Source organism: Motacilla alba, chromosome 10, assembly GCF_015832195.1.
Source record: "Motacilla alba alba isolate MOTALB_02 chromosome 10, Motacilla_alba_V1.0_pri, whole genome shotgun sequence".
Taxonomy (NCBI): Eukaryota; Metazoa; Chordata; class Aves; order Passeriformes; family Motacillidae; genus Motacilla; species Motacilla alba.
The window spans coordinates 13,083,358-13,102,989 of NC_052025.1; the positions used below are offsets into that span (position 1 = coordinate 13,083,358).

The following is a 19,632-nucleotide window of genomic DNA, read 5'->3' on the forward strand; positions in this document are numbered from 1 at the left end:
TGTGAGCAGGACTGAACAAAGGTTTGTGATTACCTGTGCTCACAGAGGACAGAGCAGAGGGAAATGCAGTGACTCATTGGGAACACTTAGGGGATGGAAGTGACGTTAGAAACCAGGCTGAGCTTCACAAAGCCCTGCACTTACAGACCCTTACCTAGTCCCTTACTAGCCACACTGAACGCTGTAAATTGACCCAAAAGAAGGAGTTTAGGAGGTAACGTGGGAAGGGGTAGAATTGATGACACTTTTGCCAGAAGGAAGTGAGGAAATCTCTTTGCACATCCATTCTGTACCATACTTAAGCAATGCGTGGCCCTACAAGAACATGTGGCCCTTTGAGAAATGAGGACATGCAGGAAATTCATACAACGGCACAAGCACTGATGGCTTTCCAACGAGGCTTGTCCCCAGGTGCCAGCTCCTGATGGCAGCAAAGGGAAAACAAGCTGTGTCCAGGGATGCTGCAGGACATCCTGTGTTATCAGGACTGGGCATCTTGGCCAAAAGGCACACTGCTTGGCATTTTGTTGTGTTTTTTTTGGTTTTTTTTTTGTTTTTTTTCTCACTGCAGTGCACTGATGCTTTCACAACATGAGAACTTTTCTCAGGAAATACTTGCCAGAATGCCATGAGACTGTTTTAACCATAAATGGTTAATCAGGCTTAAATATTCTGTCTGTTTGTACCTGGCAACAAGGGGGCCCAACCAAAGACAGAGCACTAAAAAGGCAGGGTGGAGGGAAGGGCATTTATCAACAGAGCTGACAAAAGCTAGTGATGCTCTGAGCATTATCTTGCACGTTTATCCCGTTGTAGCTGCAGAGAGCAGCACAAGACACCAGCCAGAGGGTGGCCACATGCTGAGCAATACCTGGGGCTGTAGGCAGCAAGTCAGCCCACCATGGAAAGAGAAACAGGACAGGACTGAGACTAGCAGCCCATCTTCAACTTCTCAGCTGCATGCAGGGTGGAAAACTCTGGACATGTAGAGGTGGCACTGAGGGACATGGGTTAGTGGTGGACTCGGCAGTGCTGCCTTGATGGTTGGACTCTATGATCATAAATGTCTTTTTCAACTTGAACAATTCTATGATTCTGTGATCATGACCTGTGGAAAGCCCCATGTTTATGGCTTTCCATCAGAACAATGTTCTGCTCAAGTCTGCTTCCATGTTAATGTTCTCTGTTGTATAAAAACCAAAAAAAGTGACAGCTATGCCCCCCCACTTCCTTTCCACAAAGCTTTCCCTTCCATATGAGACACATTACCTTCTGTAGTGGGTCCTAATGCGTCAATTGCTTCTTGTGAGACTTGGGGCAGGGCAGCAGTGGTGGTGGCCAGCAGATGGGGATTGTCTGGAGCAACAGCTGTCTCTGTCTCTTGTTCTGACACCACAGGAGGGGAAGGCTCCATTTCAAGCTGAGCCTCTTCAGGGTTCCTGAGTCCCTGTGTTGGTTCAACATCTGGAGTCCTGGTACTAATTACAATGTCTGGGACAGAGGTTTCCCCTGAAATGCCTGCGACAGAGTGTGTCACAGCTCCAGATGTTGTGTCAGGAATCTCCTTCTCCTCAGGAGTACCAAAGGGCTCCCCGCTGGCCAAAGATGTGGCAGCTGTTTTGATGTTAGCAGCAGGCAATGCAGATGCTTCCCCACTGGTTTCATGGACTGTGGATGCTTCTATGCTGATTGCAGGAAATGTCTCTCCACGGGCTTCTTGACTTGTGGGTGCTCCTATTCTAATTTCAGGAAACGCAGAAGTTTCCCCACTGACTTCTTGAACTGTGGATGTTTCTATGAAAATTTCAGGATAGGCAGATGTTTCACTCCTGGCTTCTTGACTTGTTGGTGTTTCTAAGCTGAACTCAGGGAATGCAGATGTCTCCCCACTGATATCATGGACTGTAGAGGTTTCTATGCTAATCTCAGGAAATGCAGATGTTTCACCTCGAGCTTCTTCACCTGTGGATGTTTCTATTCTAATCTCAGGAAATGCAGGTATTTCACCACTGGTTTCATGGATTGTCGAAGTTTCTATGCTAATTTCAGGAAAGGAGGACATATCCCCACTGATTTCATGGACCGTCGAAGTTTCTATGCTGATTTCAGGAAATGCAGAAGTTTCCCCACTGGTTTCATGGACCGTTGAAGTTTCTATGCTAATTTCTGGGTAGGCAGATGTTTCACCCCTGGCTTCTTGATTTGTGTATGTTTCTATTCTAATTTCAGGAAATGCAGAACTTTCTCCACTAATTTCATGCACTGTTGAAGTTTCTATGCTGATTTCAGGAAAGGCAGATGTTTCTCCACTGGTTTCGTGGACCGTCGAAGTTTCTATGCTAATTTCAGGATAGCCAGATATTTCACCCCTGGCCTCTTGGCTTGTGAATGTTTCTATTCTAATTTCAGGAAACGCAGACGTTTCCCCACTGATGTCTTGACTTGTGGATGTTTCTATTCTAATTTCAGGAAATGCAGATGATTCTCCACTGATTTCTTGTATTGTGGATGTTTCTGTGCTACTTTCAGGAAACACAGAGGTTTCCCCACTTGCTTCTTGACCAGCGGATGCTTCTATGATAATTTCAGGATACCCAGATGTTTCACCCCTGGCTTCCTGACTTGTGGATGTTTCTGTGAAAATTTCAGGAAATGCAGAGGTTTCCCCACTGATATCTTGAATTGTTGATGTTTCTGTGTTAAATTCGGGAAATGCAGATGCCTCCCCACTGATTTCATGAATCGCGGATGTTTCTGTACCAGTTTCAGGAAATGCAGATGTTTCACCACTGATTTCATAAGCTGTTGATGTTTCTAGAGCACTTTCTGGCAGTGCAGATGTTTCCCCACTTAGTTCACCAGATCCAGAGGCTTCACCGCTTGGCCCCACACTGTAGGGAAACGTGACAGTTTCCCCACCCAGTTCCTGTGACACCGTTGGTCTTGTCACCACTTCTACTAAATCAGAAGTGACTAAAGTGATTCCTGGAAGCCCTGAGGCCTCCCCACTGATATCAGCCACCGTTGAAGACTGTCCACTTAGATCTGTGGCTCCAGAAAAGTCTCCGCTGATGTATGGGATTCCAGATGGCTCTTCAGTCCAGTCTCCTGAAGGAAAACCACTGGTCTGCACAGCCCCAGACCCTTCTCCAGATAGTCCTCTGTCTCCAGAAGTAAATCCACTGATTTCTATGATCCCGGATGGTCCTTCTCCCACTTCTTGTGCCACTGATGTCTGTGTTACAACTTCCACCAAAGTGGTATCCACAAGAGACACTGTGGGAAAGCCAGAGGGGAGTCCACTTTCCTCTCCAGACAACAGACCACTGGTGACATCAACTCCAGAGATGTCTCCGCTGCTGTCCGTCGCTCCACTCGGGTATCCGCTTATCTCCAGCACTCCAGAAACACTCTCACCAAAGTCTACCTGCCCAGAAGGCTCACCACTGATGTCTAAACTCCCAGATACCATGCCTGATCCATCTTCATCACCTGAAGGCAATCCACTGGTTTCCAAAGTCTCTTTTGCTTCTGCTCCTGTAACTGGCGAAGTTGTTGTCACTTCCTCCAAAGTGGCACCTACGAAAGTAACGCCAGAGGCCTCACTGCTTCCCTCAATACCAGAGGTAAGGCCACTTAGGTCCGCCAGGCCACTGATCTCATGTGTTCCAGATGTTTCTCCACTGCCATCCAGTTCTGAGGGAAATCCACTAAGTTCGGACCCCCCTGAGGACAGCCCGCTGAGCTCAGGTACCCCAGAGGGCTCCCCGCTGGGCTCAGCTCCTGAGGGCAAGCCTTGGGTTCCACCACTGCTGTCCCACTCAGAGGATGGGAACCCTGACAGATCTCCTTCACCGCTGACTCCAATGGACCCTTTTCCCTCCTCTTGCCGGTCTGTCGCTGCTGTTACAACTTCCACTAATGTGGTGTCCACGAGAGAGACGGTAGGAAAACCAGAGGTGACTCCACTTCCCTCTCCAGATGACACGCCACTGACTAGCTCAGTGCCAGAGATTTCTCTGCTCGCTCCAAAAGGCAGCCCGCTGCTTTCCACTTCAGATGGCATCCCACTAATTTCTGGTATCCTTGAAAGAGACACCGACGTTTCCTCCTCTGCAGAAGGCAGGCCACTGATATCAACAACACCAGAAGACACACCAATCAGGTCTCCTGAGGGCAGCCCACTTTCTGCAGGTGGGAAGCCACTGGCATGCAAGTCTACTGACGGTAATCCGCTCTCTCCAATGCCTGAGTGGTCTCCACTAAGTTCAAAACCTCCAGAAGTTGGTTCTCCGCTTGTATCTGGAATTCCAGGAACCCAACCGGATGCTGAAGATTCACCACTGACTTGATGCTCTCCAGATTCAGTCACCTCCCCTGACACTTCGCTGACAGAAGCATTGGTACTGGTTTCCTCTGGTTCTATGGTAGCTGGAGGAAAAGCAGATGGACTCACTGGAAAAGAAAGGACAGATAAAAAGAAGGAGTCGGGAAAATTATTTATACTTTGTGAGGATCCCAACCCTACACCACCAGCCCAGCATGACACAGGCTACAAGGAAGCTTTGAACGCACCTGAGAGTAGTGACACATCGGTTGGAAAGACCTCTGTTCCCCAGGCTGTCTGATTCTCAGGCTGAGTGGCAGACTCTGTCTCCATGGTCACTTCCTCTCCCGAGGGCACCCCCTCCACTCCAGGGATCACTTGTGTTGCCAGCACATCTTCAAAGAATGGTGTGACCCCCTCCTCCTCCACAGGAGGCAGAGCTGGAACAAAAAGGCATTGGAAGGAGTTTTCAAAAATTCACAATCCAAGATGCCGGTGAAGTGCCGTGCTCAAATCGGCAGCCCAACGTGCCCAGCCTCCCTTTTGAAATCCCTTTCCCTCAGGAGACAGGTTTCTGCGCCCTGCAGGGGCAGGAGGGTACCTCTGAAGCAGAAGGCGTGGTGCCGCGACAGAGGGTCGGGGAAGCCCGTCTGGTTGTGGTGCTGGTACACGGTCCTGACGCCCGGCGCATCCCCGCCGCAGGCGGGCCGGGGGCTCACGATGGGGTAGCGCAGGCTGCCGTCGGCCAGCCAGCCCGCATAGCACCTGTCCAGGCCCTGCTTCCAGGCGGCGTGCAGCTGGCCAACAGAGGCCAGCGTGGCGTTCTGGCTCTCGCAGTACCGCTGGGCTTCTGGGAAGGTGAACTGCTCCGGCTGGGTGGCGAAGAACACATCGCCTGAGGGATGGGAGGGAAAACACGGGTGAATCCCTGCATGCCAGACATCTACGGACAGAGGTGGAGGTGTGGGGCAGATTTTTGCTCCACAGCAGTGCCCAGGGGCAGGGGAGGATGTACCCTTGAGCCTGTCGATGTAGCAGTACACGTCGTAGGTCTCCGAGGCCGGGCGCATGCCGTATGACCGCACGCCTGGAGTGTTCTCTTTGTCTCCTATGCAGTTATTTCGGGGATTCACAATGGGATACCTACCAAAAAAAGGAAGAGAAGAGGTAATCTGAAGTCAACCTTATGTAGCCAGGACTGAAGAACCTCAGTGTGCTTGGGAGCAGGACGTGAACTCCTCACTGTTTGAGGTGCTCAGAGCCCCCAGTGTGACTTGGAGACAAGTGCACTTACAGCTCGAGGCAATAAATACAAATTTCCTGCCACTCTTCCTACGCACCAGGAGGGCTCATAAGATGTATACACAGGTTAGGAAATGAGGAAAAGAAGTGGGCAAAACCACATCTGTTGGCCACTGTATATCACAGCCTGGAGAAAATTTTGGGTCAGCAAAGCTTTTGATGTTGATGAGGAGAGCAGCAGGACAAACCAGAGTAAAGCCTCAATGGCTGAACTGGCCATTTTGAAGGGTGTCTTCCCCAGGTCAGTGTAACGTTACCTGACTGTCTGGTCCCGCAGCCAGCCAGCATCACACTGGTCGAAGCCAGCCTCGTAGGCAGCCTGCAGCTGCTGCGGGGTGGCGATCACAGCGCTGTTCTCCAGGCAGGCCTTCTGGGCTTGGACAAAGGAGAAGGCGTATCTGCTGGTGGCTGCACGGTAGTGAAACACCACGCCTGGGGGAAGAGAAGCTGTGGTGAGACAGCAGGTACAGGACTCCCCTGCACTGAGATGCGTGAACAGAAATGGTCTTCCAAAAACCAGTGCAAGGACCAGGCCCTCTCAAACCCCTTTTGATGGAAATGATGCCTCATTCATGGAGCCCTGCTGCTATTGAGGATGATGTTCTGGGGATCTCTTTAGCCCTCCTCTAGGGTCTTCTTGCCTTGACTTTCCTCTTTCCTGGAGTCAGGTGGATTTGGGAGAGCAGAGTGTGACCACTGCAGCCCAAGCATCAGCCAGCTGAGCCCTGGTCAGCCCATCTAGGGTGGCCCACAGCCTTCTCCTCTCCCCTCCTGCCCCACTGTGATGGAGGCACTCAGCCTGTTCTGACCCCTAACAGGCCTGTGCACCTCCAGGGTCCTGGATGCCCTGTGTGATGGCAGAAACTCAGGCTGTTTTCAGCTGAATGGTTACCTCTAGAATGAACAGGCCTTCAGGCTTCTGGGATCCTGGTGCCTTACCTGTGGGGGAGATGGGCTGCTCGGGAAGGTGACCAGCACCGGGGGCAGCTGTCACTTGCACAAGCTGATCTTCCACTGTGAACGCTGAGGCAGGCTCCAGTCCTGGGGTGGCCGTCACCCCCATGACCTCTTCCACCGAGCTCACCTCTGCTGTTTCGGTGGCACTAGCAGTGCCAAAGGCTATGGTGGTGACAGCAGTGCCTAAATCTATGGTGGTGGCCTCTTCAGGTACAGTCCACACCGCGGTGACATCTTCCCTGGTCACATTTTCCTCCTCTGTGGCAGCTGTCTCTGCTGTGAGAGCGGTGGTGAAGAGATCGGGCAGGGCAGTGAAGCCCTCGTCCAAGCTGGTGGCGGTGGGAGTGATCTCGATGGGCTCCAGGGTGGCGATGCTGCCACGGGCCTCCTCCTCCGTGGCATTGCGTGACAGGGGCAGCTCCACCTCGGTCTGGGTGACAGTCTGGACAGTGAAAGCGCTGCCCAGCTCGCTCCCTATCTCGTCGATGAACTGTCCTGGGACCAGGCTCTCAATGTCGTCCCCTGCATCAGGACACAAAGCAGCAATCAGAGGATAATGTCAGTCTGAGGAGGTGAACTGTGCTGGTGCTGCCTCCAAGGAGCAGCTGGGTATCTCTGGTCTGAGAGGATTAGGGAAACCACGACAGTTTGATAAAAGCAGTGGTTTTCCTTCCTCCACTGTGGCTCTGTACAACGCCTCAGCACGGAGGGCATGTGACGAGGCACTGTGCCACCTCATGCTCCAAATCTGGTCCATCAGCGGGGACATTGCCCGCGCTCCTGCCAGTTCCTCTTCCCGGGAACACCTTGCCCATATCCAAGTCTGCACTGACCCCTAGTGCCTGCTGCAAGGAAATTAGGTTGGACGGAGGGAAGTTGGGGAGCTTGGATAACCTCCACGGCAGACCTGTCTGAGCCGTGGGAGAAAGGCAACTGGGTCCTCACACCCGGCGTGTGAAACCTCAGCAGGATCACGATCTCCTTCTGCTCTGCCCAGGCGGTGACTCGAGAGCTCATCCCATATAAACACCTAACCCACTGCCAGGACAGCCAAGGCCACTTGCTGTACTAAACACACTGAAACAGCTCCCACCTTTCCCCTTCCAAATCACTTTCCTGCTCAAATCACATCCCTTGAGTCTAGGACAACGTGCTTGACATGGCACTGAGCAGCTCAGCTGACAAGGACACTGGTTTGTAGAGCAGCATGAAACAGAACTGTGAGGGCAGGTAAGGGAGGGATGGATCACATCCTGAATGTACAGCAAGGCTGGTCTTGGCTGGGGAGGGAAAAAGTATGAGACAATGCCTGGGTTTTTCCTCTAATAATGTTTTCTCTGCTCTATTTCCAGTTCCATTTTACTGCTGGTTCATTTTAGGCAGTACCTAAATCTCAAGGGATTCAGAGATTTCTATAAAGATGCTCAGAAAAGGACTGACCACATGCAGCAGTTTCAGAGGCAAACCCTGAGATAATCAGAAGGCTGTGGCTTGGTGGACCAGTCTTTAGTTTGGCCACATAACTGGGTACCTCCATGGATCTGGGAAATGTATCTGGGTACAACAGATCTGATCATAAGGGTCTCAACACATACTTTAAAAATTGTTATTTTTTTAACTATGGCAATCCTATTTGAACGTTGGCTCCTGATTGTCCTGAATAGACAAAATATCACTGTGTTTTCCCCTCTTCTTGCTGCAGGAAGAAGTGTGCAGTTAGAAGAAAGGGGGAGCAGCTAGGATGCTCTTCACTTCCTGGGTACAATTTTAATCCACAATTCCCAGAGACTACATCAGTCTCAGATTTATCCCAGCATGGAAACTCAGTCACGCATCTGTACCACACCACATCTCATCACTACACCCATCTTCAGGGTCAGGCCTGTTCTCTTTCTCATTCACTTCCTTCTCCAGCATTCAAAGTGTTCTATATGAAGCACTTGAGCTCTGCTCCATGCTTCCAGGAGAGCTTTAAAAGCAGGAGGATGTGGGAGGACTGGAGAGACGTGAACTGTGTTGCCCTCACCTCCGCAGAGCCCCCTATGTACAGGTCAAGCAGCTTTTCTAGATCTGCTTTCTACCTCAACATGAGCAGAGGACTTAGTCCTTTGCCAAACCTGCTTTCTCCCCTCTCTTTTTTTAAAAAACCCAACATCAAAGAAGCAAGAGGTTGTCTCTGTCCAGGGAGCTCCTCTGTACCATAAAAACAGGGTGCCCCTGATGAAGGGGAGAGAGTGACTGCATCTGACTCCATTGATATCAGAAGGCTAATTAATCACTTTATTATACTATATTACTCTATACTATATTACATTGGATCTAAATTGAATCTGCACAAGCACCCAACTGCACTCAGCTGCCCAGAATCTCGTGACTCTCTGCTGACTGACATTCTGCACACGCGCTTGGCCCTGATAGCCCAAGGAAACAAAACACCATTGCTCTGGATAAACAATCTCCACATTGCATTCTCCTTCGGCACAACACAGGAGCAGCGAACGAGATAGGAACTGTTTTGACCATTCTTTTCTCTGCTCCTCTCAGGTTCAGAGAATGTGGATCCCACACCTCGGTGCGCCTTGCGGAGGCGTTGCTCGGTGCCGAGGCACTCACCGCTGTAGCAGAAGGCGTCGTAGCGGGAGTCGGGGTGCGGGTAGCCCGTCTGGTTGACGTACAGGTACACGGTCCTCACGCCCACCAGGTTGCCCCCGCAGTTGGGGCGTGCTCGGGAGATGGGGTAGCGCACGCTGCGGTCGGCCAGCCAGCCCGCGCTGCACACGTCCATGCCGTCCTTCCAGGCCAGGTACAGCTCCCCCGTGGTGGCCAAGCGCGCGCCCAAACTGCGGCACTTGTCAAAGGCTTCTTGGAAGGTGAACTTCTCTGGGGCAGTGGCATGGAAGACTTTGCCTGTAATCACATCATCCATTAGCACGGGAATTACCTGTAGATTCTAATCCCAATTCCCTTTCTGTCTCCCTCCCACTCATAAGAGTTTGGATAAGATGAAGACTCCTGTGTATTAGAGCTGAAATGCAAGCCCATGTGGGTGACTTTGTAAAGACCAGAAGAAAGTGAGCCTTACAGACCAAATGCAGATTTGAGCAAAACACACCACACCAGCTGGAGCCACAGGGCAAGGGGGAGATAAAGGACAACTGCAGTTCTATTGTGCTGAATATTTCAATGTCATAAGCATGAATGATTGGTGCATCTGGATGTCACACACTCAAATGGCTGACCAGGCAGGATGGCGTGGACTCTGGTGGAGGTTAGACGGACTCCACCCTCTGTGCTGCATTAGTCATTTGACATTAAAATTGTCCAAGGTCTAATAAAAAGACTGTAGAGAACATCTGGGCTGGCCAGAGAATGTGCTTTTCCAGCTTTAACCTGTCTTTTCTCTATTTGCTGTTGTCCAGTCTAGGCATGAGCAGGGCTTTGGCTGCTTCTGTGTCTAGTAACAGTAAAAGCCCCAAATCACCTTGCATTTGCTCTGCATAGCAGTAAACATCATAGGTTTCATCTGGCTCACGGACACCGTAGGTCCTCACTCCTGGAAATTCATCCTTGTCGCCATAGCAGCGCTCCCGGGGCCAGTGGATGGGGTACCTGAGGGAGAGACTGCGGATAAGGAGGGGAGGCAGGACTCTGGCAGTCACAGAAGGCTAGGAGGGAGCTGCAGAGCACTGCCCAGTGTGGTGATTTATGGCTTTTCCCAGGTTATGGGTAAGGGAAAGGATGATCTGCTGTCCTGCCCTCACTCTGATGGTCCTTGGAAGCCCACCCAAAGACATCAGGACAAGGCACCTCCCCAGCGAGGGATGAACAGCTCAGTCTGGTTGAGCCGAATTTGTGCATGCTGGCACAGCATTGGTTTTGTTCAGGGAAGATGGAGCATCAGGAGGATGCCATTGCCCGCTCAGTTGTCACCACCAGCCCAGGAGGACAGTGGTCACTCTGCTTTCCTACTAGAGATTCCCCTCTAGCAGAGAATGGCTTGCAATCCACCACATCCCTCTGTACACCAGCAGTTACAACAGCTGAGATTTAGCAATTGTTTTCAGTTGGTGGCTTCATTACAGGAGTCCTTCCCTAAAGATGCTGCTTTCCTTCCCTAAAGATGCTTTCCCTTCCCCTGCGTGGCTTCTCACCTGACAGTCTGATCAGCCAGCCAGCCAGCATCACACTGCTCGTACCCATCCTCGTAGGCAGCCTGCAGCTGCTCGGGGGTAGCAATGACAGCACTGTTCTGGATACAGGCCTGCTTTGCCTTCTCAAAGTTCAGGGTGTACCTTGTGGAGATTGCTCTGTAGTGGAACACGATGCCTGAAAAAGACAATGGACATCACTCGCAATCACCAGCCCCTTGCCTTCCAGAGGAGGCACAAGAAAAAGGCAAAACTAAACCTCATCTTGTAGAGTCCTGAAGTGGAAGCTGTCTCTCTGTCTTAAATAGAAAGCAAAAACCACAAAAAGGAGAAGGATTGTACAAAACTTTCATTATTTTATCCACTAGGACAGGCTTTACAATATGGCAGTGGAAGTTTTTCCAGAACAGCCTAATTCTCCAGATGAGGGCATCCCATTTCCTAAAATGTTTGGAAAAAATTAAAGGTCTGATAAGGGCCCTGTTCCAATTTTACCCGCTTGAGTAATAGCCCAGTGTATCCAGTACTACCTCCTGCCAAGGATGTCGTCTTGTTGCCTCTGTAATTCACCTTCTGCCAGAAGAGACATGTTCTCGCCATATTCTGCCATGAGTCATTTTACTGGTTTGTTTAGTCTGGTCCTAGCCTGCTGAAATAAATGTTTGGCCCGTGGTTTCTCCACTCATCACCTTATCTGTGACCTGAGAGAAAGGGCTTCTTCCTACCAGGACAACACTGCATTCTCTGCCTGTGTGCCTCTTCCTCCCTTCTGCCCAGGCCAAGCAGCAAGGCACTGAGAGAAAAGAGCAAGGCCAGCATCCCACCTTTCACTAGGACCTCTATTGTGTCTTGTCTGTCCTCGATGCCGTACATCACTTCGCAGCGATAGATCCCGGTGTGGTTGGATCTCAGCGCCTTGATCTCCAGCGTGGCGTCGGTGGGGATGGCGGGGTAGTTGGGCAGCGAGATCACCTCCCTGTACTCGCTGTTGAGCCGGATCTTCCCACCCGTGGCCACCAGCAAGACAACCTCGGTGCCGTTGGAGAGCTTGCTCCACTTGATCCGTGGGGTCAGCATGACGCTGGTGTCCTGCTCCTCTGGGATGTTGAAGTAACACGGGATGTTCAGGGAGCTTCCCAGGATAACACGCAGGGGAGACTGCTCAGGTATCTTGACTTCCAGGCCATCACTACTGTCTGCCAGTTCCCAAACAGAGCAATGGTTACATCAATGACACTTGTAATGCAAAATATCCCATGTTTCCATCTGATCCAGCGCCTATGTCTGCTGTGCAAACCTGTACCCGCATATTCAGACATGATCTTTTTGTCTAGTCTAGAAAGGGAAGTTGTGGCAATGACTGCTGCACCATGGCTGCTTTTGAGATTTGGACCAGTGCTGGATTTGGGAATGAAGGGAACAAAGGGCTCTGCTGCAGCCTAGCTGCTGCCCACACTACGAGTTCATACCTGGTAATGTTTTAAAAGGGAAATGCTGAAATTCTCTTCATTTCCCCACAAATCTGCAGCTATCTCCCTGGCTTCCCAAGCACCAGACAGTGAGGCTGTGCACAGGAGCCATCCAAGCAGAGGAGCCTTGTTTGAGCACAGCACAGATCTTGAGCACATTTATTCATTTATTTCTGGGGGCTGCCTGTCCTTGGGGATGGGACAAGAGTGCAGCACACGGCTCAGTCCTGCTTTGCCACGCCCTGGACACATACCTGAGAGCTCCACAGAGTCGGCTGCGGTGATGACTTGCAAACACACAAACACTAATAGCAGAGTGGTCATAATTTACCTGCAAGAAACAACACAGGGAGAAAGGATTTGTGTATGTTCACAGGGAGCTGAGTGCTGTGGATGCTGCTGCTGCAAGGCAGTGCAATGCTTTCAGCTGCCCCTAAAGCCTCCTATGCTCTTCACACCAGCAGGGAAAGCCTGTCCTTGGGGAAGGATTCTGCTTTCTTTGGGACGCCAGTCCATGGGATAAATAAATAAGATGCTCTGCTATGTACAACAGTCTGAAGTGTTAATATACACCACTTAATATATTGCTTTCCCACTCCCTCTCTTGTGATTCAGTCTTACCTATGGAGCAGAAAGACAATTTTACAACGGGTCTGCACACACCTGTTACATATTTACTCAAGAGGGACCATCACCTCCACTAAGCCTTTGTCTCAGAACAGGAGCTGTTCCTCACTGGGCATCCTGAATCAAGCCAGCACTGGCTTTCAGGCCAGATGGTTGGAAGAATTTTCTATTCCTTAAAATGCTCTGAAGGGAAGATTGCCCTCTGCATGGGGGAAAAGTAAAATATTACAACTCTTTTTGCACAGAGAGCCAGTGTATCCTCAAGTGCAAATTGATCCAGAACTAATACAAGAAATCCACAGGATACAGTTCTTAAATCTGCCCTAAAAATATCTTCTAGGGATCCCTCAATTAGTCAGAGCAACCTTCTTCTTCTGAAGGCTTCAGGAAAAGAAAGGATCGTCCTGCTGACATTGAGTGACAGAAGCAATATAGGGAGGCCAGCTAATTTAATCCTAACTGGATTACCATGCAGTATAATATCATGCTGTGTTAAATCACCACAAAGACTCAAGTTGGTTTCAATATTTCAAATAAAAAACAGGTCCTCTGGCAACCCAGCGCCGTTTGGCATCACTTTTCAGCCCTGACTCAGAAGGAAGGACCACACCTACTGAATCACTGGTGTTTCCTTTGAGGTCTGAATATTGGCTGTTTCACTCCTGTGATCTAGAAAGATTCCAGATGACTTCAGCTGACAGGTAGCATTCCAGGTATGTTCCTATTGGACTTGTAGAAAACTCCACTACATATCCTCACTGGCACAAGAAAAGGTCAAAAATAAACCCCATCCTGTACAGTTCAGCACTAACCTTTCACCTATGAAAAAACTGACCTCCATGCACTCATTCATTTGAATGTGACACACCACAAACCCTTATCTTTAGAGAACACAGACAGCTCTACTGGCAGAAAATAGGAGAGAACAGGGATGGAACACATTGGCAGAGGAGTGTGGAGACTCCAGTTTGCAGCTGTAGGGCTGAACAAGATCAAATGGAGATATCCCATTTTCTGCTGTGCGTGGGAACAAAATGCCAGGTAAGACCTGACCTCGTGGAGAACTCTGGGAGCTGTATGTGTGTTTGGGTGTCTCTCTGGTGAGCGGTGATGTCTGCACAAACAATGTATTACAAACCTCTGCTGCAGATGACAGCTGACTTCACCATTTCCCTGCAGGGATGGGCAGTGCAGAGCCACTGCCCTGTGCAGAGGAGGTCAAAGAGTCTGGCAGCCAGCGCTGGGGCAGTGGGCTGTGCCCACAGGATGGGCTGTGGGGGCAATGAAGGGCCTTCTGCTCCTCAGCAAAGCAAGGGGAATTGGAAACACCATCTGCTGCTGACAAACAGCCTGGAATCAGCTTGGCCAAGCAGTCTCAGGAATCCTTAAAGAGCTGGCTGAGTGAGCTGCTGGCCCACTGGTGCTGGTTCATAATCTCTGCTGGGGCAGGTCCCAAGTACTAAAGCTCTGAGTCCACAGCCAGCCAAGATACACAATGATGAGCCTCATAAATATGTGCTAGTTTGATTGACATAAATTCCAGGCAAAATAATGGAAAATCTGATACAGAGTTCAGTTCATTAAGCACTGAAGAATAGATGTAATAGTAATCTTAGTTAAGGCACTTGTGTATAAAACAGGTGCTTCCAGCTTTTTATTATTTGGCATGATTCTAAGCTTGTTTGATAAAGCTGCCTGCATGGCTGCAACACAATGTAATTAGATTTTGATAAGGTTTGGGTTTTCAGAGTTCTGTGATATGAAGATGTGTAACATCAGTAGTACATCCATTAAAATGGCTTAGCAGATGCCAGGCTGGTGGGTCCCTAATGGGATCCATCTGAGGGGTCTTGAGGGAAATATTTCTAATGGGCATCTACAGGGGCTGGTATTACATCCAATGGGTTTCCACATAAACTGTGTTTTAATAGAATCAAATATAAAATTGTACAAGAAATGCATGCCTGACAGTGGGATGTTGAGTCCCAGAAAGAAGTGACTCAGGAGAGCTACTGCTATTATCCAACAGTAAACCAAACAGGAATTCCTCTCTGTGCATTAGAGGTGAACAATGGGAATACTTTGCACACCTTCTGGGCTGTCATTAAGATGCCAGAAAAAGGTGGTGAAGAAATATCCACAAGCAAGGATCTGAGGGCTGGGCAGAGTGCTATAAGGGGGAGGACTAAAAAATAGGAAGTTTGAACCTAATCACTGTAACAAATAAAAAAAGAAAAACTGAGAAGTTGACAACTGTGCACAAATAGTTTCAAGCAGAGACTGCTGGTGCTAAAGGGCTCTTTAATCTAGCAGAAATTCATGACCAGAACTAATAGCTGGGAGACATATGCTGAGTAAAATCAAATGGGAAACAAAGCCCACGCTCTGCACAGTGGGTGATGGATCACTGAAACTGGTACCAAAGGAAGTGATGGAGTTTCTGTCAGGGTGGATCCTGCAGGGCAGAGGGGATTTGGGTAGAGGATACTCTCCTAACCACTAGTAAAATACCTGTTTGAGTATTAAATAAAACCTCATTTCTCCAGACTGCTTAGATAAGGTACCTTTCACCTACTTGCATTTTGCCAGAATCAAAGTAAGTTGAATAGCCCTGAGTGTCGTGAGATAAACTCAGCCAAGAGAGGCAGGCAGCTTTAGGCCTGGGTTACCTACTAAAGAATAGAAACATCCTAGAGCAAAGAGACAGAGTTGTTTAAATATAAGAGGAGTTGGCTGCTGAAAAGTCTTCTAGGTCTGTGGCCACAGGAAATAGTATTGTTCTGAGTTGACATTTCTGTGTACATTGGCAATGGATAGGAGGAGAGCAGGTTCATCTGCCCATCAGGCAGACATCACACAACAGAATGCCCTAACCAGAAGAAATTTCCTTTGTCCCAAAAGCTAAGACAAGCTCATGTACTCTTAGTCTTATTCAAGCTTTATGCTGATCTTCTACAAGGGAAAGCAGCCTCATATGACAACAGCTGACACCAGTAGTATCTTTGCATCATGGAGGAAAAACCCAACCTCCTCCTATCCCACAGAAGCCCAGAGGAAACGAATTTTCCTTGTGAGCAGTGGTTAACAAATCAGAATAACAATGTTTTGGGTGTATTCTGCGAAAGTGTTGAGTCCCTGCCAGCAAAAAGCCCAACCTACTCCTCAGGGTGCTGTTTGCAATGTTGAGCTTCATTTTTCACTCCCCTGAAGCATGCCAAGGAGATCCAACCCTGAGACTGCAGGCAGCTCTGGCTGGGACTCACTGCTCTGGGACTGCCTTTGATCAATGTCCCGTTGTTACAGCAGTGGTTCCGTGCTGCAACGCCTCTGCTCCGTGCTGTCTCCAGGGGGATGTCCAGGCACATCCTAATGGGTAAACAGCTTCTTGAAGAAGCAGCTCTGGAAGCAAGTGAGTAAAGAGGGAGGTCTGTGTGAACAGATGTGGATAGCATGGGTGATGGAGACCTGCTCTGCCTTGACAAGGGAAATGGGGAGGTTGTTCCTGTAATCCTAAAGCAATGTCTAAACAGACTGACTGCCGGGGCAGAGCAGGGTGAGCAGCTCCAGTGTGGAAGCTGTCTCTTACTGAGGTGTAGGTTCAGGCTGAGTGGGCTGTGCCCAGGGCACAGGAAGGTGCTGTTCAGTGTGTGGGAGTGTCAGTGTGTGCTCACTCAGATGGGATCTGGCACAAGGAACAGTGCTCAAGGCTCAGTTTGGAGCAGGCTAAGCAGTGGCAGCAACATCCTCTGCTCAGGATCTTACTGGTTGGCCTCAGCTGCAGCTGAATGGCTAAGGAGAGAAGCCTTGGAAACATGCTGGGAATACAGCCAATGCCCCTACCATATCTGTCACGAACAACACAGGCCTCTGGACATATCCTCCTTTGATTACTTTGAAAATCATTGAGGTACTCTGGCTACTAGAATGAGGTGAGCTCCGACACCCACGGGAACTGCCAGGTCACTGCTGCCAAACTCCAATTCAGTGGCAGGGTCCTTCTCTTCTGGCAGAAGTCACCCTGAAGAGAAGTTGTTCTGCACACACTTTGGTGGAGCTGAAAAGAGAAGTTTGTCCAGGCTCTAGTGGAGGGCACTGTGAGGGGTAATTCCTGCAGAACAGAGCCTTCCAGACAGGCAGCACTGATCACACCATGCTTTCTGCCAGGTCCGTGCTACAAAAACACCTCCCATCCCCGCAGACTGCTCTCCTGCAAAACTCCATTTGCACTTTGTGAGAGAGCAGCTGGAGCAGGCAGGTTTTGTGGTGAGATGAGAGGAGGAGGCAGGAGGAGTTACACGAGGTCACGGCTGTGCCTCTGTCCCTGTGTGGGGTACTGAGCAGTCTGGAGCAACGAGAATCCAACCAAACTGCCACAAAAATTCCAGCCATTCTACCATCTCTAACCAGTGCCCAAGACAGAAACAAGGCCCTCTCCAATTCACCCTGGGCCTGGAAGAATTCAGGAAAGAACTCTTGCCTTTCTGAGAGGGACAGGGTTGGGAATTGCTGGTATGCTCAGGAGCTCCCCATCCCAGAGTACAACTGTCCCTTTCACTGAAGTTTATTGCCACTCTATTTTCCTTCTAAGACTGTGCTTCTGTGTCAGGTTGTGTGCAGTGTCCTAAATTGGCTGCATATAAATATGTTTATTTCAGAATCCAACTGTGTGTGGACGGAAGTGTGCACCTATGTGCAGAAAGGTTTAATCCCTTGCTCCTCCAACCACATCCCCACCTTTTCAAAGGGCTGAAGAATGTAGAGGGAGCAAGAAAAGGAAAAGTCCCTACAGTGGAAGTTCAACAAAGTACCTACACAGTCAGACTATACAGTGGAAAATAGCCAGATGGCCCATTTGCAGCACAGCCGAAGATGTTTGCTTGCTGGAAAGCATTTTCTGTTCTAGTCTATTTTAATTGAGTCCCATCATTTTTTCCTGTGGCCTTTGCTTGCTCCAGACCATGTTAATCACTTTTTTTTTTTTTTTTTGGTAGCTTCCTTCTTTCTCAGTTTTGGAAAGCCATTAGTACACTTACATTTTGCTTTAGTACACTTACATTTTGCTTCTGGCAGCTAATAAAATGTCACTCATTACCTAGAAGATATGCCTGGACATAAAGGCATGTCCAAAGACAATATTTCCTCTAAAATTCTGGATATAAAGAGGCTCCTGAGCAAGAGTTAAGTTCAGCTCTGTTTATTTAGCCCTAGATTCTCTCTCTTCAACTGGTTTTCCATCCCCAGTTTATTCCCCTCAGGGAATGGACCTCAATTTCTCTAGGACATGTGGTCACCTCCATCCAGCCTTATCTCAGCATTATTATTTTCAGGCATCAGCACTTGAGACCAGGGGTCTGAGGAGACCCCATCACCCAGCAGGGGCATCAGGAGAGCACATCCTATGCCCTTGTAGGTTTTGGAATCAAACAGTGGTTTCTCCTCTCCTCTGTGAACCCACAGACTGCTCCTCTGTGATCTCTACAAACAAACACTTTATTGTCCCTCTGTGTGCTCTCAGGCCCTGTGCTGGAATCAGGGCTTTTCAGTTAAAAACCTCAGCCAGGTCCAGGAAATGGCAGGGAAGGAAGGGGAAATGGGCAAAGTGAGTGAGGTGGGCAAAATCAGTTTTATTTCTTCTTCTTTTCTTTTTAAATAAGGCAAAATTTTGGAACAGAAATATGGCAATAAATGCACTCCTGTGATTTTTCATGTTTTTTCAGCTGTAAAGGAAAAAAGAGAAATATTCCATTCTGTCTGGCTTCCTAGCCATTCTGCAAGGTCTTTATGTGCAGAGCAGCTTGGATGCTGCTCTTGCCTGCTCAGTTTCTGAAACTATCCCTGCATCAATACAGGCTTTTTTTTTTTTTTTTTTTTTTTTTTTTCCCAATCAGAAAGACACACGGCAGCAGCTGCTGAGACATTTTGTCATCGAGGCATGTGGTCCTGACAGCCCTGCAGCTGCCTGGATTGCACCAGGGGATGGCAAACTAGTGGCACTGAGGCACTTTAAGTGCACAAAACAGAGAACATTTATTGAAGATCAGGGGTAATGTGAGGTTTCACCTCAAGCCTCAGCTGGCTCCTGTCCTCAAGCACCCCTTTCCACTGCAGGTGTGGACATGGTCAGACACAGCTGAGGCACCCTGGGGGTGGTGCCAGGGTGCCTTTAGCCATGGCATGAGCTCCAGAGCTCCCCTCTGTCCTCCCTCACAGACAGCCAAAGCTGGTGCTTGCTCTACCCTTTCCATTGTCTTTATGACTTCTCTCCCAACAAAACAGTTGCAGTCTGTTATAATCTGTTTGTCTGATTATACTGCTCACACAGTGCAGAAAAAGCCAAAGTGCTCAAGGTTGTAGGCTCATGCTTTCAACGAGCAAGATGCCAGAGGAAATCTTGACAAAACCCAAACAGTCCCGTGCTAGGTTCAGTTAGTGATCCAAGCTCAGACAGGTGGGCTGGAACAAAACTCCTACTCAACACAAAAGGCTTCCCAAGCATTTATCTGATATCTGCCACAGAACAGCTCTCATCTTCCCCTGATGTACATTGGTTTTACATTATATCTCCACTGATTTCAGCAACAAGTTAAACACACAGGCTCCAGGACAGCAGAAGCCCATACCATCAGTCATTCCAAAACCATCCCTCTTGCAGGAAAACCAGAACTGTCTGCCACTAGCAACACCCATCATGGTAATTTTTCTATCCTTCAAGGACAGAGAAGTTGTAAAACACTCACTATGGCAAGCAGATGAAAGCTGGAGCCTTTCAGGCAAGGTGTGGGATCAGCACCAAGCCCTGGGC

The 19,632-nt window shown here is 49.2% G+C and overlaps 1 protein-coding gene across 3 annotated transcripts in view; it reads right to left on the reverse strand.

Annotated features, from left to right (window-relative positions):
- Positions 1-19,632, reverse strand: part of ACAN (aggrecan) — a 47,474-nt gene that overhangs the window by 13,580 nt on the left and 14,262 nt on the right. For all 3 annotated transcript variants that reach the window (XM_038147505.1, XM_038147504.1, XM_038147503.1), the window contains 11 exons: positions 12,458-12,534; positions 11,559-11,930; positions 10,738-10,912; positions 10,068-10,195; positions 9,200-9,493; positions 6,569-7,108; positions 5,887-6,061; positions 5,343-5,470; positions 4,929-5,222; positions 4,576-4,767; positions 1,270-4,455 (listed from right to left, as the gene is read on the reverse strand). In XM_038147505.1, coding sequence (XP_038003433.1) covers positions 1,270-4,455; positions 4,576-4,767; positions 4,929-5,222; positions 5,343-5,470; positions 5,887-6,061; positions 6,569-7,108; positions 9,200-9,493; positions 10,068-10,195; positions 10,738-10,912; positions 11,559-11,930; positions 12,458-12,527 — 5,554 coding nt within the window. In that variant the 5' untranslated portion in view covers positions 12,528-12,534. The remainder of the gene's footprint in view (positions 1-1,269; positions 4,456-4,575; positions 4,768-4,928; positions 5,223-5,342; positions 5,471-5,886; positions 6,062-6,568; positions 7,109-9,199; positions 9,494-10,067; positions 10,196-10,737; positions 10,913-11,558; positions 11,931-12,457; positions 12,535-19,632) is intronic.